General features: G+C 44.2%; 1 protein-coding gene across 1 annotated transcript in view; it reads left to right on the top strand.

The window, feature by feature from the left end:
- The window catches only part of LOC139661232 (nesprin-2-like), a 56,160-nt gene that overhangs the window by 1,475 nt on the left and 32,372 nt on the right, over positions 1 to 22,313 (top strand). Inside the window, 34 exon segments of the mRNA XM_071539646.1 lie at positions 257 to 421; positions 1,373 to 1,528; positions 2,075 to 2,316; positions 2,423 to 4,487; positions 4,583 to 4,917; positions 5,775 to 5,919; positions 6,300 to 6,500; positions 6,726 to 6,985; positions 7,075 to 7,225; positions 8,101 to 8,244; positions 8,777 to 8,908; positions 9,004 to 9,186; positions 9,353 to 9,490; positions 9,907 to 10,092; positions 10,467 to 10,589; positions 10,764 to 10,946; positions 11,134 to 11,268; positions 12,201 to 12,323; positions 12,968 to 13,063; positions 13,396 to 13,857; positions 14,083 to 14,174; positions 14,299 to 14,455; positions 14,870 to 14,977; positions 15,318 to 15,473; positions 15,862 to 16,062; positions 16,329 to 16,421; positions 16,868 to 17,050; positions 17,222 to 17,392; positions 17,543 to 17,683; positions 18,820 to 19,019; positions 19,422 to 19,554; positions 20,455 to 20,637; positions 21,579 to 21,728; positions 22,055 to 22,231. Of these exon segments, the coding sequence (XP_071395747.1) occupies positions 257 to 421; positions 1,373 to 1,528; positions 2,075 to 2,316; positions 2,423 to 4,487; positions 4,583 to 4,917; positions 5,775 to 5,919; positions 6,300 to 6,500; positions 6,726 to 6,985; positions 7,075 to 7,225; positions 8,101 to 8,244; positions 8,777 to 8,908; positions 9,004 to 9,186; positions 9,353 to 9,490; positions 9,907 to 10,092; positions 10,467 to 10,589; positions 10,764 to 10,946; positions 11,134 to 11,268; positions 12,201 to 12,323; positions 12,968 to 13,063; positions 13,396 to 13,857; positions 14,083 to 14,174; positions 14,299 to 14,455; positions 14,870 to 14,977; positions 15,318 to 15,473; positions 15,862 to 16,062; positions 16,329 to 16,421; positions 16,868 to 17,050; positions 17,222 to 17,392; positions 17,543 to 17,683; positions 18,820 to 19,019; positions 19,422 to 19,554; positions 20,455 to 20,637; positions 21,579 to 21,728; positions 22,055 to 22,231 (7,770 nt within the window).

The raw sequence follows: 22,313 nt of genomic DNA, 5'->3' as shown, positions 1-22,313 counted from the left end.
GCTCAAAGGAGGTGCAGAGTCAGAGTACATTTTGAAATGAATAGATTTGGAACTGGGCCTTTCTCCCTCAGGGCAGACAGCTCCCTACTCGGGCACATTCTTGTGTTAATAGCTGTACTGACTTGCAGGGCCGCCGTCAACACAATGCTAGTCGCTACTGTGGAACCAGGAAAGAACAGGAAGCCCTGTTATTATCTTGTGCCAAACACGGGGAAGAAGAAGGCTAAAATCTGGGCTTTTGTGCATGTTCCCTCAGATCCAAGAAGGCATGGAGCCTGAGACAGGGGCTTCAGGGTCGCCGTCCGATTTTGGGGCTGGGGAGAGGACAGGTGGATCACCAGAGTCCCCCAAACACCAGTCCACAATGCAGGACATTTTGTCTGAAATCCAGAGCTTGGTGGAAAGAAGTGAAGTTATTAATGTGAGTATTGCATCAAATTGCTTCAGGTGGAAAAACAGCTTGCTGTGCTAGAGCTAGCCTTGTTAGAACTATAATAGGCTTGCTATGTTACACTGCATATTTGTCTTGTTCCTGGGAAATGTATGTATTTGTTGGTAAAGGTTCTGTCCTGACCTGTTGTCAGAATTTGTGCACAGAAAGGTAGTTGCATATTCAGTTGAAGAAACGACAGAGAATATTAATTCACTGTGTCCATTATTCAGATCTATGTAGTTGCACGCAGTACATTAAATTGACATAGCAATGAAAGTTCTGTCAGTGTGAGTCATATGCTTTGAAATATGTGCATAATTCCCAAGTGTCCTCAAATGGCAAGAAGTCAAGTGTAAATGCATGGCTCAGTGAACAGATAAGAATGGCAGTTTGATGTACCTTGGGATTGATGATACTGTATTCCCATGATGCCATTGACAGGAAGATCCACATCCCACAACGAGCTTTGAGCCACAGGGATTTCCTGCAGGGTCATTAGCAGAGCCTAATTACTCACAGTGTCCACTGACTTGTACTGACAGTTTCACTGCTTTTTGATACACATTGTGATACTGTATAACTTTAGGAAAAATATAACATTTTCATGTATGTATGCACACATATGCCCCTGGCAATAGAAGAAAAGTAAAAGATGTAAACCTTGAACTTGAAAGAAAGGAATGCAACTTTACAATCTCTGGTCAATTCTGTTGCCTTTGAGGCCCAGTTTGTTCATAAATCATTGTCTGTCTGTCTGTCTGTGATTTATTTTAGCCTTCTTCTTCTAGCCTGTTAGCCTAGCTCTTTTAGAGGTTTTTAAACAAGTAATCAGGGAATGATAATTTGATGATCTTGTTTGCTCTAGCCCCTGCTTTTAAAATTATTATTATTATTATGATTATTATAATATTAATATTATTATTTTATTTTTTGTTGTAGCGGGCACAACAGATGAATTTAACTTGGTCCATGGAGTCCTCTCCCAGCGAACCAGAGATTCACTTGGTACGAACCGTCCTAAAAGTTCTGGCATGTCGCTATCAACCAGCCCAGCTCAATGTCACAGCCATGTCCAAACAACTGGATGAGGCAGAGGTGAGGGTTTTACAAAGTAATTTATTTATTACTCTACTTAGGCCTTTTCCTAGTCAGTCCCTGGTCCTGGTTAATGTAAGGATACATAGACTCTCCTGCCTGCCAGTTTTGATAACATGTTCACCCATAATTTATCAGATTCACTGTTATGCCACCAGGTCTTTTTCTATCTTTCACATTGCCTTCTTCAGAACTACCCAAGGTCAATTTTCAATTTACATTTACGTTGTTGGATTGTTCAATTATTTTATTTTATTATTTTTCCATTTTACCTTTTTCTCTTTTTTCATTGTACTCACTCTGTATCACATTTTTCTTGTATATCTTCATATTTTGTGTATTAATAACCGACCACATTGTCCTCTTTCTTTATGGGAGGTTCCCCCACAAACTCTCTGGGGTTTCTTTCACCTCCTCTGTACCTTCCTCTAACTTTTGTTTCAGTAGAGTTTTAGTTTGATGTAATTGATAGTGCTCTGTTCTACGACATTTGAGCAACAGACGATACTGTCAAATAATCTCTATTCTGTCTGCTGTCTTTTGTAGGACCACAGACGCTGTGTGCTGGAGCAAATAGCTACAATGAACAGCATGGTTGCTACCAGGGTTTGTGACCCAGAAGCCCTGAAAATCATGGAGGGACGATGGAGCGCTGCAATGCTGGATGCGTCTGCCACAGTACAGGTCAAAGCAGCACAGCTGGACCAGGTCAGACAGTATCACAGACAGATGAAGACTACCAGAGCATTTTTGGAGGTTCTAGCTGCCGAGAAGGAAAAAATGAGCTTGTGAGTAAAAAAAGGAGCATTTGCTGCAGTTAATTATTGCTATAAGTACTTGATAATGATAGTTTGTGTACTTTTACTCACATTCTTTTCTCTGGGTTTTTGTCAGAAATGTTTTGGGAAGCAGTGCCCTTCAAGCTGACAAACTCCATGTCCTTCTGCGAACCATGGAGCAGAAGAAATGCATGATGGAAGAGCTGCTCCGGTTAAGTAGCCAATTGTCAGTCCACCTGAGCGAAGCTGAAAATTCAGGTGCTCTGCTTGCCCAGATTGGGGATATCCAGGAGGAATGGAGGCTTTTAGAAGGGAGTATTAAAAGAGCACTGAGGCATGCCTCAAACTCGTCCTCTCAATCCTCTCTCTTTTTAAAAGAGGCTGAGCAACTTCAGGCCAAGCTTGAGGCTCTTCAGAAATCGAACACTTTCTCGCAATCCTCTCAGACAATTCACGACAGCAAAAGCACTTTAGAATTTGTTTGCCTGACCACAGATCTAAAACTGTATAGCCAGCTTTATCTGCACTTACAGTCACAGTCAGATGCTCTTGGCCACTTCTCTCTAGGTCGGAAAGAGAAGGACGAGATTGGACGTGTCCTTCAGAAACTGAGGTCCTTGTTCAATGTCACCAAGAGCCAGCTTGACATTTCATCACCCAGTATTGGTAGCACTTCTTTAGCTAAGATCAACAAGCACTTAAAGGACTTGGTCATGTGGGCCAAGCAGGCAGAGAACCACATCACACTTGGGAAAAAGTTGGCCCTTTTCCCTGAGGAGGCTCGTATCCAAATTATTGAGATGAAGAAACTTCAAACTGATATTTTGTCTAGACAGTCCAAGATGCAAGTAGAATTTGAGGAAATAAAAGCAATGGCCTCTGACATGGACAAGGAGGAAACTGAACAAGTGCTTACCTCACTGAAGACAATAGAAGACCTCTATGAAGCCATTGCTCACAGCTCGGCTCATGCTCTGGACATCATGGAGAAGAACCTGCAGGAGAGGGAGAAGCTACTACACCAGCTCACTAGCATGGATGCCTGGTTAGCAGAAGAACATGTTAAAAGAGACCCCTATCCCCATGTTGAGAACGCTTCGAAAGCCGACATCCTAAATCTGGAGAGCAAGCTTAGGGTCCACAAATTAGCCACTCAGGAAATAGAGAGCCAAATAGCTCTGGTGGACATTCTGGCAAAGAATAGTAAGGAGACAGCAGTAGGGCTAAGACCAGCAGAGAGCCGCTACCTAGTTAACAGACTCTCAGGCCTTTGGACAGAGTTGGATGGACTGCTGGCTCATGAGCGAGCAACCAGCTGGGAATTAGAGGAGCTAATTCACGAGCGGACCTCGTCAGATGAGGAGTTATCTACTGTCCAGACTAGCTTGAAGCAGATATCTACCAACCTTGAGCAGCAGACATTCCCTTTAACAAAGGACACCCTTTCAGCCACTGCACTATTGAAACACATGCTAATGGAACATCAGTGTCAAATACAAGCGCTTCAGCACTGCCAGGAGGCCAAGCGGAGCTCCCTGTTGTGCACCATTGGTGAACTGCAAGACAGGTCTAAAACACTTGCTGTCCATGCCTTGGAGCAAGACAAGTATATGTACCTCAAGAAACAAATGGAGGAATCCAGGGACATTGCCAAAGGGCAAATCCAGCGTGCCAAAGATAAAACAGTCAGTGTAGGTGAGAGGTTCAGACTATGTCAGACACTCTTGGTTGAACTTCCTTTGGTGAAGACACAATGTCAAGAAGCAGCTGACCAGTTGGAAGCCATAGCTCAGGACTTGTACCCGTCACAGCTAAATTCAGAGAGGCAGAGGATTCGCAGCTCTGTGGAAACTTTGGTCTCTTGGGAGCAGGCTGTCACAGATGATATCAAAAACCTGGAGGGCAAGCTTCTGGAAGGTCTGCGCTTTCGTTCTGAGCTTCCTGCCTTGATGGAGCTTTTCCAAAGAACAAGGCTGGAGCTAGAGGGAGCTGAACAAGTGGATCCAGACGAAAAGGCCATAGATATTAAACTACAAAGGTGTTGGGTTATTTGGAGAAACTTGGAGTCTGGGATGCGGGTGTTAGAGGCTTTGGTACGGAAAGAAAAAATGAACCTGAGGACCCATGGGGAACTGTACTCCCTCAAGGATGCAACCATGCAGGAGTGGCATTCACAGATGGTAAGCTAAAATATTTTTGGATAATATAGTTATAGCCCTTTTGAACCTGCCAATTTATTGTGCATTTTCTTGATCATTTACCATGTATCCAACAGGAGAGTTTGTCTCAGGCTCGAGAATCCTTGAAGGATTATCACTGGGCTGCTCAAGGAGCAATAGGCTTCCTTCACAACGCTGAAGCCACCTTCTTGTCAGCTCCTGGAGGGTTTTTGGACTGCACTGAGGAGCAACGGCAGACCCAGCAGGCTCTAGCTACCCTAGAAGATGGTCTCCAGGCTCATATCTGCCACCTTGTGGAACTGGTACCTCAGCAATCCTGCCTCTCCCGCCCAAAGACTGAGCAGCTCCACATTGGCATCTTGAGTCAGTTGTTGGTGGGAAGAGCTACACTGGAGGCCCAGGCCCAGCTCAGGCTGGATGCCCTGCAGAGGTACGGTCTTTTCTCACTTCCCACTGTTTACAGTTTGTCACATATTGATATGTTAATATGACTTACATTAATTGTAAGTCATGTAGTTACAGTGTAGAATGTAATCTTCAGCAAATTATGTACTGAGTCTGCAAATGCCTCTGTATTTCAGTATGTAAGTTGCAGTAAATCATCTGTTGATCTGTCATCTTGAGGGCAATCTACATGCAACCACAACATTGAATGTTTAATCAATTGAATGTATTGCTTTCCACTGAAAACTGCACATTTGAACATCTTATGTGTAGCTTGTGTCTGGTGTTTTCTCATTATTATTATTTACTATGATTTTTTTTTTAACCTCAGTAAAGCCAAAGGCAAATTTCCAAATGTGGACAAATATTTTAGTATTCTGTTTTATTGTATTATATTCTGTTCTATTCTATTGTATTATATTGGGGTTATAGGGGGCGAGGATAAACAATGCATTTATGAGAGGAAAAGAAAAATCAGCCAAAATGTTACATGGGTAAATCATGTTAAAATAATGCACAGGTAATAAATAGACTCACAAAGTGCATTACCACTAAGTAACAACCCTCCAACAGAGCTATCTAACCCAACCTAAGGGGGATTCTTATTCTCTTCACCTGTACACTAAATACTTCCATGTACACATGTGACATACTGTATGTGACAATAGATCAACAGGGAAAAAACTGGCCCTTGTAACACTGAAATGTTGCTAATTTTCCTAACACTGTCAACATTAAAAACTCAGTGTGTCGGTTATATTACAATTAACAACAATCATGAAATATGCTCCACATTTCTAGTTAATGCTTCAATGATTTATCTCATATTCCTCATCCTGGTAGGTGTGCAAAAAGAGAACACAGCCACAGGAAGTGTCATGACGACATACAGCAACTTCTTTCGAGGTTTGAAGCCAGGCTCTCAGACTGTGCTGCTGAACATGTGACTTCATATGACAAGTGTGTTGAGCAACAAAACAGAGCCAAGGTAGGTTAGAGGCAGCATTAATTCTGCGGTGATTAGCACATGCCAAGACACAGCATTCATTAAACTGCATTTGTGAATACATACTGGATCCACTTGGGCCTTGTATGGACATGTCAGATATTTTGACAGTTAGTGTACAACTTATTTTCAGTGTTTGTTTTGATCTGTTTGGAGTACCAGATGGCTGAGTGCCATGTTTGAACAATCACAGGAATACATTTGAAAGTAAAAATGTACCAGGCATAATCTGAATTGCATCTGTTCCTCCAAACAAGTAAAAAATAAAGGCTAAGAACATTTGCAGACACTATTTAACCCAGGTCCAGTACATGTACAGAGAATACTGCCTGACTCCAACTTTTTTTAATCTCTGCATGAAGTTACTGTTGGAGGATCTCCACGTCCTCGCAGGGAAGATAGAAGAACTGAGAGCTGGATGTCCGATGCAGGGCTGTGGGGTCGGCAAGGACGGGGAGCTGAGCGCCCTCTGGAGGCGCTGGGTATCATTACGGCGTGGTGTCGGCCTCCTGATGGCACACTCGGAGCAGAGAGGAGAGGAATGGAAGGACATCACCACTAGTGTGAGTTGAAAATGATTTCATGCAACATACAGTAGATGGTTCATTCAATTGCCCTTCTTTTAGGAAAGGTTTACTCAAGCGAATTTACTGTGTCTAAGATAAGATGAATATTATTGATCCCTGAGAGGAAATTGGGTCATTGTAGCATCAACATATAGGAGATATGACAGAGATGAAATAAGTACATTTAAAAAAATATTGAAGATTTAACTCTTTTTACTTTAGATGGAGCAGTGTTGCAGTTCTTTGGCCAGTCTTCAGGCTGAGCTACCTGACTCCTCCACCATGGGCTCCACCCAGGGGGAGCCCCAAGAGCTTCTTGCCCAGGCTGAGATCCACCAGGCTGGCCTGGAGCAGGAGCAGCAGTCCTTGGCCTCCCTGGAGCACCGTCTGGAACATGCCCTGAGCTTATCCATTCCCCAGGACGCCGACAGCCCTGGGCCTGTGGGCCAAAGACTGGTGAAGATCCAAGAGAGCTTCAGGAGGTGTGAGACATATATTATACATGTGGAAGCTTTTCATAAGAGATTATTCTTGAATGACAGGGATGCTGAGCGGATAATGTTCTCCACAGCTTGAAAGAGAGGAACCTGGCGGTGGTAACGACAGCGCTGGCGGAAGAGCAAGAGAGACAGCGGGTCCAAGAGGAGATAGGAGATGTGGAGCAACATGTGTTAGCCATGCTTCCCGCTCTGGACACCTGTTCCAATCCACGCCAACAGCAGGTCACACTGCCTTTTCTGCTTTAAAGTCTGACAATTGGAAATCGATGCTCAGTTTTGTAGGAGGGCCAAAGGAAGTTAAATTTTTTTATATCAGCAAAAATAATACCAATGCATTCCTTTGGCACTCACTGTCCATTCTGAATACAGTGTGAAATAACAATTTTGTCTCTTTTTAATGTGCTACAGTGCACATTGGCCTCAGGGTCTATTTACAAGTCCTGCTTAACTCCAACATAAACTATGTTTGCAGGCCTGTTTTTGTCAGTTGCAGCTACAGACCCCATGGAGCTACACTAATTAGATTACAGCCTGGCCATAAGTGGTCTTTTGATATGTGGGCTACCCCAACGGTCTGAACGGTCTCATCTGTGAATGGTCTTTGTACAGTTTCAAAAGCAGTACCGCGCAGCAAATGGGAGCACATTTTCTGTTAGCTTCAGGGTCTTGACTTGTTCATAATTCAAAACTCGAGATCTATTGAGAGCTATTTGTTTTTTTCCTTAAGGTTCAGAGCTTTCCATTTGTGCACTGATGCTGCTCTGTCACATTAATATATTTGTTCAGTTGCCTGTAGTGCTTCACTGCAGCATGATAAAAGAGTGATTAAGAGTGATGATTTGCCATGTTTAATTTTGACCGTTTAAGTTGGTGAGGGTATTCAATTAGTCATCCTTCCCTTTTTAAAAATACATTGAACTTGTGACAGACTGCTTACCTGGAACCTTCAATTGGAAAATCAGTTAAATGAGTTTGGAAAGGAAGAGTCAAAGGGGAAACCTTTGATCCTCTCTCCTTCTCTCTCTCTCTCTCTCTCTCTCTCTCTCTCTCGCTTTCTGTCCCTCACATTTTTCCATCTCGCACTTCTACATCAACAGGGGCTCAAAAAGGACTTGTTTTCCCAGAAGGCTAAGCTACAGCGCATCATGGACGGAGTGCAGAGCATGTATGCTGAGGTTCCAGCTGATATCGGCCGGCGGATACAAGAAGTTCAACTGTCCCTTCAGAGAACAGAGGAGGAGGTAACAGGAAACAGAATTGAATCCATCCTGGTCTGATCGACATGATATGACCACCATGTGACCTGTCATCTCACTCCAAACCTCTGTCTTTATTTTGTGTGTGAGAGTGGTGGGTGGGCAGTCGCGAACAGACATTTTCAATGGCAGGTCGAACTGGCTGAACTTTTTATATTTACACATGTACTGTCACTGTTGCTATGTGTGTTTCAGTTCAGTATCTAAAATCATTGCACATGCTGCTAATGGGAACAGGACCACTTCCCAGTGGTCCTGGAATTTCTGGAATATCATGTAATTTTGAATGGAAATGTTATTTTTTTTAGTTTACTAGCCCTTGAGCCTAAAAGTTAATTTCAGACTCAGATTCCCAACGTCCCTGATGGAATTTTTATCGGTGAAGAGCAGAGGAGAGAAGTGCCTATCCTTATCCTTGACTATGTAAGTTGAATGTCCTGATATTTGGCAGCCTTGGACAAATTCTGTGTGTGTGTGTGTGTGTGTGTGTGTGTGTGTATGTGGGGTCATTCTGCAGATCCTGGACAGAAGCGACCCAGTTCGTAAGCTAACTAGTAGAGTGGTGGAACTGCACTCTGGGCTGGAGGGAGTGAAGACGTTACTGAAGCAGAGGAGTCCAACAGTCACTGAGGCTCAAAACACACTCAAGGTGTGTCCATTTGTGTGTATTTGTGTGTGCACTCAGCATCTGAAATATGCACATGAATATATGCAGACTACAACTGTACCTCTTCCATCCTCCAGCATGTGTGGGATGAGCTGGACGCGTGGCACAGCCGCTTGACGCTCCTGGAGAGCGAGGCGCAGGATCTCGCGGAGGAGCGGCCGGATCAAGCCCACCTCCTCATGGACCAGCTCACCCAGCCGCTGCAGCTCTACCAGGATGCGGCGCACATGGCCGAGCAGCGCACCGCCTTCCTCAGCAAGGTTAGGCACACACACACACACACACACATTACATCACCTACAAGCCCTCACTTCTATATTGAACACAGAGGAGCAGGTGGTGTGAGTTCTTGGGGAGAATGAACTTCTAACTTCTGTAAAGTAGTGCCGTCCTCCTTAATTTTCTATCCTTTTTGCTCCGTCTCAGATCCCTGCCTATCTTCAGGAGTTTGAAGACATGCTCCACAGCGCCACCGGCTGGTTAGAAGTGGCCCAGTCTTGGCTCGGCGCTCCCTGCTCATACACAACAGCCAGAAGCCTTCAGAGTCATGCGAACTCACTGCAGGTCAGTGACACCAAGCAAAACAAACACTCATGCATGTGTCATGCATGTGCATATGAACACACACACCAACTGTATGCATCACATCTATACATTTGTAAAAAAAAACAACTTTAATACACACACACACACACACACACACACAAATGCATCTACGTATCTACTACTGATATTTTGCACACCCTGCATACATACTTTGATTCATATATTTTAATTTGGGTTGCCTTTAACACTCCTATTATATTCTATTTTTTCTTTTCTGTATCCCGTTACTGTTTGCTGCAGCATCAACTCAATTTCCATAGGGGAATCATTATATTTAATCTTATATTACACTATTTTCACCAATATCTACAAGCTTTGGCACAGGTTTCTTACGAATAGCAAAGATTAATGTAACTCAACATCCTAAACTACAGCTGGTCCTGGATGATGCTGAGCGGATCAGGGGCAGCCTAGGGGGCTTCAGGCCTCTGCTGGATGAAATCTCTGCTGTGTGTGACATCAGCACCCAGGAGGAGAGGCTGGCCCAGGCCGACCAACAAGTCCAGACCATGCAACGCAACATCGTAGGGCCTCTGGAGCAGCTCCTGCAGACCGCTGTAGTAAGAAACACATGCTCTTTACTTTAAAAAGGCAAATTTTCCACAATGACAAGTGCCATTTTCAGGTGTTTTTGGAGTTTTGAGTTTTGAGCTGCTGCCAAAGAGCAGCAAAAGATAACTGTTTGAATTTTTGGACTTCAAACTACGCACTCCTCAGACCTAAATTTCTGTTTAAGGGAAAACGAGGGACCACTCTATATGGCATTTGTGATTATGGAATTTTAATTTAGCAATCCTGCAAATTTATAGCTAATAAAATATTTTCCTCACAGGCTTGTAATTGAACCTGAACTAACAGGGATATGTTTGTTTTATTGTTTGATTTTAGATAATTAACCATCTATAAAAAAAGTTATTGCCAATCTCCTTTCCAGGTGGTGGATGCCATGGAAGCAGAGCTGAGGACTATGGAGAAAAATGTAACCAAGGTCAGAACGATTTTATCTTCCTTGGACAACTCCGACATCACTGTTCTGGAGCATCTTCACAACCGACAGGTGAGGCATGGAATCATTATTATCACTGACCCATTATTTACTAATAATTCTTCAAACTGATATATTGATCTAATCCTAGAATAAGTAGTTCTCCAAAAACTAAAAACTCTAAATGTTCAGAGTTTGTTACAGTTATACAATGTTCACACTCTGTCTTTCTCTTTCAACATCAAGGTGATCCTGGCCAATGTGCAGTCGATGCAGAGGACGTTGGAGGAGATGGAGCGGTGTAAAGGAGAGCTGGGCCTCCCACAGGGAGAGGAGGAGAGCCTGGCTGTCTTCTCCAGAGCCAGTCTGCTCTTTCAGCCGCTCCAGGAGCTGGAAGAAGTCAGCCAACAACAGGCTGCACTGCTGGAGGTACAGTATGTAGTTTTAACACGACAGTATAGGCAAAAATGAGTAGAACAAAAAAATATGTATACGCTGAGAATCATTATACAACATTTGTTTCAACCCTTACGCTTCGAGTATGCTGTTGCTTTGGTCACTGTTTGTCACTCTCTCTCTTTGTCTCTCTCATCTCTTGTCTCTTTGTCTATCAAAGAGCAAGGTTGGTAAAGAGGAGGAAGCTGAGGAAACAACCCCCACACAGGATGTCGGCATCACCATAACAGAAGCCTCTGACCTTCCTGGAGATACAATGCAACTAGACGGGTCTCCACGAGGAAACTCTTTCCAGGTAACACTGATCTTTGGTAGAGTTCACTGCCAAGCATCAACAATAATAATGCAACAATAATCCAATAATGCAAGTTTGACAGTGGTGTTTGATTTCACAACTTGCGAAATTCAAATGACAGTCACCAAGTCCAGGGTTCCCACTGGTCAATTTCTGGAATATCACAGAATTTTCCAGACAGGCAAAGTCAGGGAATTTTACAAATGGGTCACTTTACAGGAACATAGCAGTATATATTTTCCAAATTGTTTCACATATTCAATGAATATTATACGGTATGGTGGTTTTCAGTAACTGAAACCAGACTATTCAGCCCTTTACAACTTATCTAAGATGAAAACAACATTGACAAACCAGGAAGGGAGAACATTTTTAGGTCATGGAACGATTGAAGCAGTCCGACTAGTTATGGAAAGTTATGGAAATTTTACATCAGGGCCAGCTCACAAGAGACAGGCTTGGTGACTGTTACTGATTCCAACTGTTGTCTGGGATTGACTGAACCTGCCGGTTCTAATCCTGGCTCCAGAATGCATGCAAACTCCACCCAACTGGCAGGCTCAAGCAAACCCTTAAACAGTATTTCACTTTTGTGGAACATGTTTACTTTTTGGCATGTATATCTCCATATGAGTTCAACAGCAGTCACCACTGGTGTGACTGTCTGACCCTTGTTATTTTGTTGCAAACAAATAAAATTACTTGAAATCTGAAATCAGAATAAAAATACACATAAAATGAAAAACAGGTGCGAAATGGCAACTACAGATATCAGTAGATGACTGGTCACGGAGTCATGTGGTGGTATGCATTCTGAAAAATTTCCTCACAGTTATTGCTTAAAAGGACAGTTTCCCCAAAAGCCATAGCCATTTTCTGAAGGTTTATGACCAGAGAATCTCTAACCCTAACGCTAACCCATTATCACTTAGCCCTACCACTACAAGCAGGAGGCTTTTGAAGCGTGTAATTCAGAGGAAGAGGAGGATGAGGAGGAAGGAAGGAGGAGTCCTCACTCGTCGTCCTCTGACACACTAACATGCAGTGCTCCAGAGGTAAAGATCATAACAATATATTTAACACAGGAGAGCTTCTCACTGGCTTGCATCTGCTGCACATGAAGAGTTTCATTCCAAAATGACATGTTCAACATGGTAAACACTCCTCTGCTCTGTTGTCATTAAACTTGAACATTTTGACAATATTGATCAATTAAGTTCAAGTAATATATTTTCCCCCAAATGGGTATAAAGTGTTTTAGAATGAAACTTTTCAAATTTCATGAGTTCTCTCATTTTTCTTCCTTTCAAACTGATATTTTGAAATGATTCATCATGCAATATTCCCCAACTCTGACTTCAGGCTGCCTTGTTTTTTACTTTATCATTTTTACTTTATTACATTATATATTATATTTACTGTTATGTTGATGTGTAAGGGACAATTTTAGCAGATCTTTGCAAACTCGCTGATGCAAGGCTGTGTCAGGCAGGCAGACTTGTTCCCTTAGAAATCCACCATGGCACTGTCAGAACCAGCTGCTTTAAATATGTTGCCCCTTAGGATCCTCTCCTTTCACACACAAACACACACACACACACACACACACACTCACACACACACACACAGTGAGAATGGCATGTCGGTGTGTGTATGTGTGTGCATGTGCATGTTCATATTGATACAACCCATATGTTAGGACCTAGAGGAGACACTCCTAGACCAGGACCTTGTGGAGACAAATGCTTCAACTGTGGAAAGTGTTCCTGAAATGAATCCACTCTCAGAAGTCAAGGTAAATAATGGTTTCCAGAGGAGATTGGATTGGTTTCATTTATAATGAGCATTTTGGCTCTCTCTCTTTTTTTGTCTCAATAGCCTTGGGTTTGTAATTTTATTTTTGATATCAATGTTGTAATTTTTTCAGGGCTACAGTATGCACTTGACTATTCAGGGTAATTCATAATGCAATGAGCGATAGTAATAGTCACGCACTTGACAAACCATCATTTCATTATTGAATTCAGCGATTCTGTCCACCCTGGTCTTTGTCCATTGTCTGCTGCAGAGTCGAACCATTGCCAGCACTTCGATTAAACTGTCATGGCTCTTCTAATCTTATTTTAGGCACTGGAGAGTGTGGCCAGTCAGCTTTGTCCTGAGGCAAGTTCAATGACTGCAGAAACCGGGCTTGGATCTGTGAAGACTGTGTTAGCTGGATCAGAAAATGTGGAGTCCGGATTAATACCAATGGAATCTACACTTGCCTCCGAAACCGAAGCTGGTGAAGCATCTGGTCGCGGATCCATGACAGCCGAGCCGCTAACCGCTGCCATGCCAGCAGCTGAAGACCAGCGTACCACTGCTCTTGCTCCTGCAACGGAGCAACGCAAGACCCCGGAACATGAAATACTTGTCACAGACACACATACTAGCAACATACACTCCCGTCAGGCTGTGGCTGCAGTGGAAGACACAAGGTTTATTCCTGTGAGGCCTACAACTCCATTCACACCAAATAGACCAGGAGGAGGGTCTTTGGGCAGGGAAGAACATCTGTCTCCGTCCACAGTCCCTCACCAACATCTGGTAAGTGCCTGGATTGGATTCCCCACAATTTGAAAACATTTCTATTGTTGTTATTCTGGGTTTCAGTGGAGAGTTTTAGTGTCCCTTTAGTGGTATAAATTATGTTTCAGGGGGAAATACAAAATGTTATGGTGTAATATTTTTTGGCATTTTTTGGCATCTGTGGAACCCTATTTCAGAGTCTTACAGTTTTTTTTCCCCTGCTTTCTCTCTGTCAATGTCCAGGTGAGGAAGGAGCAGAGTGAAGTGAGCACCAGTCATGGCAGTGTGGTGGAGGAATCCCAGCAGACACAGCAGCCCTCTGAGATGCAGATCAGGTAAAATGCAGGGTGCCAGTCATAGGATTCGGCGATTAAAAGCTTTACAAATCACTTGCACATACCACAGAGTCAAGCATACAGTGTACCACTGCAGGCATACATCTCCGCATGTATTCCTTAGGGTCCCTAGATTGGCGGGCGATGAAGAGGAGGAGGAGGAGGAGCAACGGTGGAGTCGACTCTTCGCCCAGATCTCTCAGAAAGTCACCACCCTGGAAAAGGTTCAGGAGGAGCAGCTGACATCGGTCTGCTCAGGGAGTGGAGGGATTGAGGAAAAGGTAGGGAAATACTGAACAATGAATGACCAGTGTAATGTTCCAGCCATTACACTAACTGATGTTTAAGAAAAGCTAATATACTTGAAGACGGCATGCATTTCGATGGTAAAGTGGAAAGTGATTCAGAGGAACTGGATGGTTTTGATATAAAAATAAAAGAAAATTGAGATTTGGTTATTTTTTGGCATTTACTGGTAAATATGTGTACATTAGGATATGAAAAAAGTTGAAAAAGTAAATTTTTCACTTCATTTTGTCTTAAAATCACGATAAATCCAAGCAGTGGTGGTTTTATGTCACTACATCTGTGGTCAGATTCACAGCTTTTTCACCTATCATCTCTTCCTTCCACCCTCCTTTTGCCCCTTTCTTCCTTCCTTCCTTCCTTCCGTTTTGTTTCCTATGGTTGTTTAGGTCCCAGAAAGGGAGGTGGAGACGACTGGATCTGCTGCTGCTGTTCTCCAAGAGGCACACGAGTCCACCGCCATGCTAAGACGACTCAGGCGGACAGTAGCCACAGAGGTAACACCTCAGCATGCATGTATGTAGGCACAAGTGTTTTATTACTGCTGACTCAAAACTTCATTTTTCATCTGACTTTTTTTCAACTTCATCTGACTTTAAATGGAGTTCATGTGAAGTTTCCAAGTAGGAATTTAGTTTTTCCCATATATCAATATACAGACACAGAGTGGGGAATTTCCACAGAGAGGGACGTGTGATATATTATGATTTAAATCTTAGTAGTACAACTTGAGTGTGTATTTGCTAATATGCTGAAAAAAACAAACAATTTCTGACCCTTGCATACACTATGTTGAGTGACAGTAGGCTCTGTGACCCTGTGTGTGGTGTCTCCTAGGTCAGCTCTGCAGACGGCTCTCCCCTCGGTGCAGAGAAGGAGCTGTACACGGCTCTGCGCAGGGTGCTGCTCTGTCTGGACGCTCTGACTGACCTGCTGTTGACCCCTGCTGGGGCTGCTGCAGGTGACCACCAGCTGAGGCTGCTACAGCAGGAGGTGACCGGCCATGATGCAACTCACACACACACACACACACACACACACACACACACACACACACACACACACGTTTTATGCTAGTACATTTACACACGCACACTGGATCACTGAAAAATTGTTCATATGCACTGTGCATAGTGATTTTTCTTTTTCCTCGCATTCAGAACACCAAGGCAAAATACTTTAGTTTAATTTATCATGAGCTGATGATGAAAAGGTGATCTATAATATGAGTGGCTGGCTGAAATAGACAATATATACAGTATATATCCACCATGATTTTTCAGAATTTCAGGCTTTTCTTGGGATATACAACTCCCATTCATTTCTAATTGGTGATTTTTCTTTTCTGCTCTTTTGTGTTCCTGACTACTTTCCTGCTTAGTGTGTGTCAGCTGAGCTGGTCGTCCTGGGCGAGGCGTTGAGTAGTGTGGGGTCAGAGGTCAGGCCTGCGCTTTTGACAGAGGAGTCCGAGGCTCTCCGCTGCGTGACCTGCCTTCAGGGTTGTCTACGTACAGTTCAGCAGGTCCTCACCTCATCCCAGAATCAGCTTCTTACACGTCTGGGCCTCCCACACCAACATCAGGTTTGAAATACTAGCCGTAGAGCTCAGCTTAATGTGTTTTAGAGGTTTTTCTATGCTCACACCCTCCAGTAATAACATATAAGAATTTTGCTGTGTGGCACTGAAACCACTGGTTCTATTCTAATCCATTACAAAAACAAAACCACATTTAGCAACTTGTAAACACTTATTATGAGTAGAGTACAGCAGTCTCTTCAGAGCCAGCTCAATCTTCACCCCCATTAACCATGATTGAACTAACAACACTGAGTATCCTTCTCTCCTAGGAGCTCTCCTCTAACCAGCTGTGTGTTTTGGACGAGTTTGAACTTGGACAGAGCGAGCCATTCCCCACTCTAAAGGATGCTCCCAATTTGGAGGTAACCAATGCTTGTATGTGTGTGTGTGTATGTGTGTGCACAGGAGCAGGTGAATATGTGTCTAAGGGATGCTAACTGTCCCCCACGCAATTAAATTACATTACACTGATTGCACCGGTAGCTCCATTTTGTGCCAATTCATCACTACCAGAGCCTGGTGTTTCAATTACCTTGAACAATCACTGAAAATGCTCTGCTGGGTTGTGGGGTGCATTTTATTTTTTAAGTATTTTCACTGTGCCTTAATGTAGCCTCCGATGAACAGCGATTATTTCCTCTTCTAGTTTACTATATTTTCATACACATTGGAAGCCTATGAAACGATCTCCTCAGTAGAAAACAAATTCAGAAATTTACAGTTGTCTACAATTACTGACTCCTTTTAAACGTAGGGGCGATATAGGTATTTTCCTTTAAGCGTGTGTTTCTCCTGTATCTCTGAGCAGCTTGTGCTGGGCAGACATGTGGGAGAGTCCCCAGAGGAGAAAGCCAAGCTACAGCGGGTTTCCCGAACTTTGCTTGAGGGGATCGCTCGCCTCCTGGAGCTGGGTGAAGAACGCACAGCAGCAGGGCAGACCAGCCAGCTCCACAACCACAGCCAACTCCAGCCTGTCCTCTGCAGACACAAGGTATCCAACTGTGCCCCGAGGAAGAAAAGCCCACAATTAAATTTGACAATTTCCCACGTGTGTCTCAAGCAAACTTGAAGAACGAGTGATTACATTATCATTATTATATTTAGACTTTAATCCGATTGAATGTGTATTTTCACACTAACCTCGTCCTCTCGTACGATCCAGAAGTTCTTCCAGGTCCTCGGGTCTCAGTTGGCTTTCGTACAGCACCTGTTCCGGCGGGAGCCAGAAACGCTGGAGAACCAGGAGGATGAGCGGGCGCAGCTGGAAATCAGGGCCGAAGCCTTGCAGCAGCAGGCTCTGGAGCAGGAAGTGGCTTCTCAGAGGAGGCTTCAGGTTTGTAGCGTCCAAGTCAAGTGTGCATTTTCTTGGGGAGGACCTCAAAAAAAGCCCAGCTGTTTTAGTAATCTCTCCTGCGGTTGTGTATTTGTGCGTGTAAACTCGGTTAAAATAAGTGTGTGCGTGTGTGTATCGGTGGGTGTGTAGGAGTGGAGCAGGTGGGAGGATAATTGTGGTCAGCTGGGCAGGCTGCTGGATGAGCTGGAAGTCATCATCAGCAGCAGTGAGCCAGAGGAAGAGGAGGAGGAGGAGGAGGTCCAAATACAGGACCGACTAGACGCCTGCCAGGTAAACCCAGTGTACCTCCTTCCCCCCAACACACACTGCCCTATCTCTCTAGTTCCTTCTGTCTCTTTCCCTTCTGGAATTGGAGTTTGTTATCAGCGTTAAGAGTGTTTCGAGGTGGATTTTTCCTTTTTAAGAATTAATTAACAGGTGTGTACCGTCTCAGCAAGTAATGAAGGCCAAACCGATGACCGTGTTGGCCGGGTGTTTTGGACCAGCCTTCAGAGGTGGACAGATTTATGGTGGCCCGGTCACGGATCACACACTTCTGCAGACACACCTCATTTCAAATTGAATTTTCTCCACGACTTATTGCAGTCAGGACACCAGATGGGAGAAGCTTTTGTTCCTTTTGACCGCTTTGCCGCTTCAAAGCTCTTCTCTTCCCTTTTTATAGTATTATCAATGCGTGTTTGTCAGATGGAATGGCTATGGTGAATGAGACAAAAGCGTGCGCGCGTGTGTGTGTGTGTGTGTGTGTGTGCGCGCAGAGAGAGTAGTTTAGGTTGTCAGTGGAGTAGAGATGCTAAATGTGATTTTTTTTTTTCCCCTTCCTTTCTGCCTGACTACAAAAAAGAGTGGTTGCCATAGCACTGGATGAGATTCAGGTTATAGGATTGGGCTGGAAGTGGCATGGGTAAATCATTATATTATAGCCGGGTGATAATTTGGTTGGAGATAGTGTTTTTCTCTCCCTCTTTTTTTCCCCCAGGTTCTTTCTCACTTACACCTTAGTTTCCTCCATCTTCTTTCCACTAGTAATTGTTGCCCCCCTCCCTTGCTCCCCTCCTTTTTTGAGTTCATTTTCCCTCCTGACATCTCATAACTGTCCCTCATAACTGCATTCATTGTATGAATACAGCAAGTCTCACCTATACTTCTCTTCCTTGCCATCCTTCCATCACCATTCTGTCACAGCAAGATGTTTTCTCCATCTCCATGTCGCATTCTTATTTTCTTTTTTCCCTTTGCCATTTTTCCATGACATTTTACTTATTTCCAACATTTAGCTCATGCTCTTCCCGACAGTAGAACATTACCGGTCCATTACCGGAGATTCCCTGTTTGTCAAGGGAATCTCGTGTGGATTTCGGTCGTGATCCCCAACACAAACACTGTTGATTCCCCCTATCCCTCAGCGAGTGCTGGTGCAGCTGGATCAGAGCAGAGCCGCTTTAGGTTCGGTGCTGGACCAGGGGAACGTGCTGCAGACGGGGCCGGGGTCCACTACCTCGCCTAACCAGGCAGGAGGCGCTCTGGAGCTGCGATGGCGGGGCGTCTACAGGCGGACGGAGCAAGAGATCCAACGCTGCCGAGATATCCAGGACAGCCGGGCCAGGTGGGACGGGTTCAAGCATACCGACACGCAACTACTGTCAAAATAGGCAGGCGATATCTGGACGGCTTTATTATCTACCAAAGGGGGCCAGGCGATGTTAATTATTGCCTGGGCAGCTTGATGAATTTTATTTCGTCTGGAACGTCCAGGTCAGATTTTTCCCCTTGCTAAAAATTCTTGCCAAAATTTTGTTTCATTCCAGAGCACCTTTTCAGTAATTTGAGTGCCCACAAGTAATTACAAGCGCTATTGAAGGAACAAAAGAGTAAAATGAGAAATAGTTTAAGTTCACTATAGTTTAATTCACTAGAAATGATCCTTAGCTTACTACATTCTATGTGAGGGGGCTGTAATGTTCTGCCCCACTGGCTGAGCTATCTGTGTTTCTCCTCCTCCCCGCAGATTCCAGGCAGACTCCGCCTCGGTCAGCGAATGGCTGGTCGGTGCCAACCAACGCCTGGAAACATGGTCAGGCCTGGCCGGCACCACCGACCTGAACCAGGAGCGTATTCACAGCCATCTGACCCAGCTGCTGGTAAGGCTCTCCACACCTCATCCAGGCACATATTAGAAACATGGGGTGGCTTTTGTCATTTAAGGCCTTTGAACAAAACAAACTAAACCACTATGACTCACTATAAGTCTCATTATCTAAAGACTTTAGGTTTGAGTGTTGTGTCCATTTATAGTTAAAGACAGTACAGACACTTATAGTGAAGCATCAGCGAGCATTAAAACTTTTTGAACCTTTACTTATCCAAAGTCAACTGAGCACCACGCTGTTTTCCTGCTTCATATTCACACACTTACACACACTCACACCAGGGAGCTGCCAGGGCAACCACAGTCCTCCACTGTTGGCCACTGAGCAGCTCGACTGGAGCTGCAGATGGGGCACTTTGATGATAATTGTTAAGGGAGGGGAGAGTGTCACTCATTCACTTTGCCCAAGCACATTTTCCCTTTCAGTCTGGTGATTTGAATCGGCAGCTTCTCTAACCTCTCGGCTACCGCCACCACCTCCGCCACCCACGAAATGAGTTAGATTGAAAAGACAACTGCAAGTACGATGGCAAAAAAATGTCAAAACACACTTTTATTTATTGGATGGCTTCACTTCATGTAGGCAGATGCTGAGTACTGCACTGTAGTAGCAGATTAGCCAGTCAAATCATAGTGGATGTTCCCTCTTTGATATTCACTTCACATTAACAAAAAAGTACCGCCCATATGGTTTGATTGACAGGTGATCTCTGGGAAGTGCAGGGCAGAAACACCACAGCAATGAGTGCTTAGAAACAAAGATGGAGACCAAATAAACAAACCCAAATCTCGTGGATTAACAAAAAAAAATTTAATGAAAACCTGTTCAAGAGACATCCATCATACATGATACACTGATACATTTTGACACTGAGGAACCTCTAATCCCCAGGACTTCTCCATGGAGGTGGAGGCCAGGTCGGTCCAGAAGGCGTCTGTATCCAGGCTGGGCACTCTGCTGCTGCGTCTGAGGGAGGCTGACTGTCCGGGGCTGCGGGCTCAGCTGGCCCGGCTCGAGATCAGCTGGAGCCGGCTTACTTCTGACCTGTCTAAGGCCCAGGACCGGCTGCAGCAGGTACAGTAGCCGTCCAAAATGTTTTCTTCCTCTGCTATTTAAATGTGCTACATGTAACATCAATAATCATTGTCAAATTAATTGTGACTCTTTGGCATAATTACCATGATTACCATAATTAGTGCTTCTCCAAATTAAGACCAAAGCTGCCAATCTTCTCAGCAGTGGTTTCGTTTGCTGATGTTAAAATGCCACATGTAGCACCTTTAAATGAATTTGTTGTCTGTGGGAACTGCTGTTTGCACTTGAAACAGATGCCTAAACATATATATGGTTAAGTTTTTATGCTGTCTTGATTGTAGTTGTTTCCTGGTGTCTGCCTACAAAATCAATGTGAAGTAGGTAATTGTGTGCCAGTGTTGTTCCACATCCCTCCATGTATTGTGTCCATCATTGTGGACCTGAACTAAGCTAGCATCGTCCTCCAGAGTTTAGGCCAATGCAGAGTGAAATGATCTTGGCCACGGTGGGGTCGCTACACCTCTACACCACAGTGGGAAAACACAGTAAAGCTGCACATTGAAAATATGGTTCAAATACCATGTAGGTGCTGCTGGTTTTCAAAGATAATTGGGCATAGAAATCCCCCTCACTGAAGGGAGTGGCGAGTTAAATCCTGTTCAAATTACATCTGGGATGATTGAGAATTTGGGAGGATGTAAAAAGGAGGAGAAGGACACTTTTAATTCTGCTCACCATTTATCACCAGTGAATGGAAACAGATATTCCACGTTAGAAAAATTGCCTCCAGTCTTGCCAGGCTTGGCAGAACATTCCTTTTGATGTCTTACAGTTACGCATAGTAGAGGTGGATGAAAGCATGCAGTCTTATCATCCATAGAAAGACTTAGTCATTTGAACAGGCACATCAGTAAATTAAAAAAGCCTCAATGTAATAGCACAATTGTATGATCTTCTCTCTGTCTTTTTGTCACTATTAGCTGCTGCTGGCAGGTTGGCCACCGTTGGAGCTGCTGTCCGACCTGGAGGAGTGGGTGAAGAAGCTGGAGGCCCGGCTAAGTGAAGAGAGAGAAACAGTCCTCAAGGCTAAAGACGCTGCCCAGATCACTGAAACCCTGCAGCAATACCAGGTGCTCCTCTCTCTACCACCCACTTTGTTTTTTCCCTCTCTCCATCTCTGCCTCTTTAAAAAGTTACTTGAATTGTATCCTTGTCAGGGTGGAAAAGTCTCCGAAACAGCATTTAGACCATCATGGGAGACTAAAACTCTCCATTGAAAGTCAGACTAATGAAATAGTTTGAGGTGTGTACTCAGCTCCTTAGTGAGGCAGGTTTCACTGCAGGTTTTACAGACTGTTCAGTAAAATCCTCCACACAACACGGGGAGGATTTCTCTGTTTATTTGTGCTTTGTTTTTACTGATTTCTTTAAATTGCTGTTCTTGTATATTTCCCAGGAGCTGAAGGCGGGCGTGGCCAGTGGGCAGCTCCTCCTCGACTTCCTGTGCCAGTCTGGGCCTCAGGCGTCGGGACCGGACATCCGGGCCCTCCGCTCCCAACGCACGATTTTCGCCGAGCGACTCGGCGCCCTCAACCTGCGCTGGCTGGAGCTCCAGGGGCAGCTGGGGAGCCAGGTCGGTATCTCAGCCACTAATATGCAACAAGGGTGAACCCATTGAAATCTTTCTTTTTAGCGACAGTGATCAGGGTTAGACA

Source organism: Centroberyx affinis, unplaced genomic scaffold (genome assembly GCF_046629955.1).
Source record: "Centroberyx affinis isolate AG114_WGS23_722 - 3 ecotype Tasmania unplaced genomic scaffold, CSIRO-AGI_Caff_v1 ptg003480l_1, whole genome shotgun sequence".
In the NCBI taxonomy this organism is placed as follows: Eukaryota; Metazoa; Chordata; class Actinopteri; order Beryciformes; family Berycidae; genus Centroberyx; species Centroberyx affinis.
Note: the sequence above shows the minus strand (reverse complement) of the source record. Positions and strands in the feature narration are given on the sequence as shown.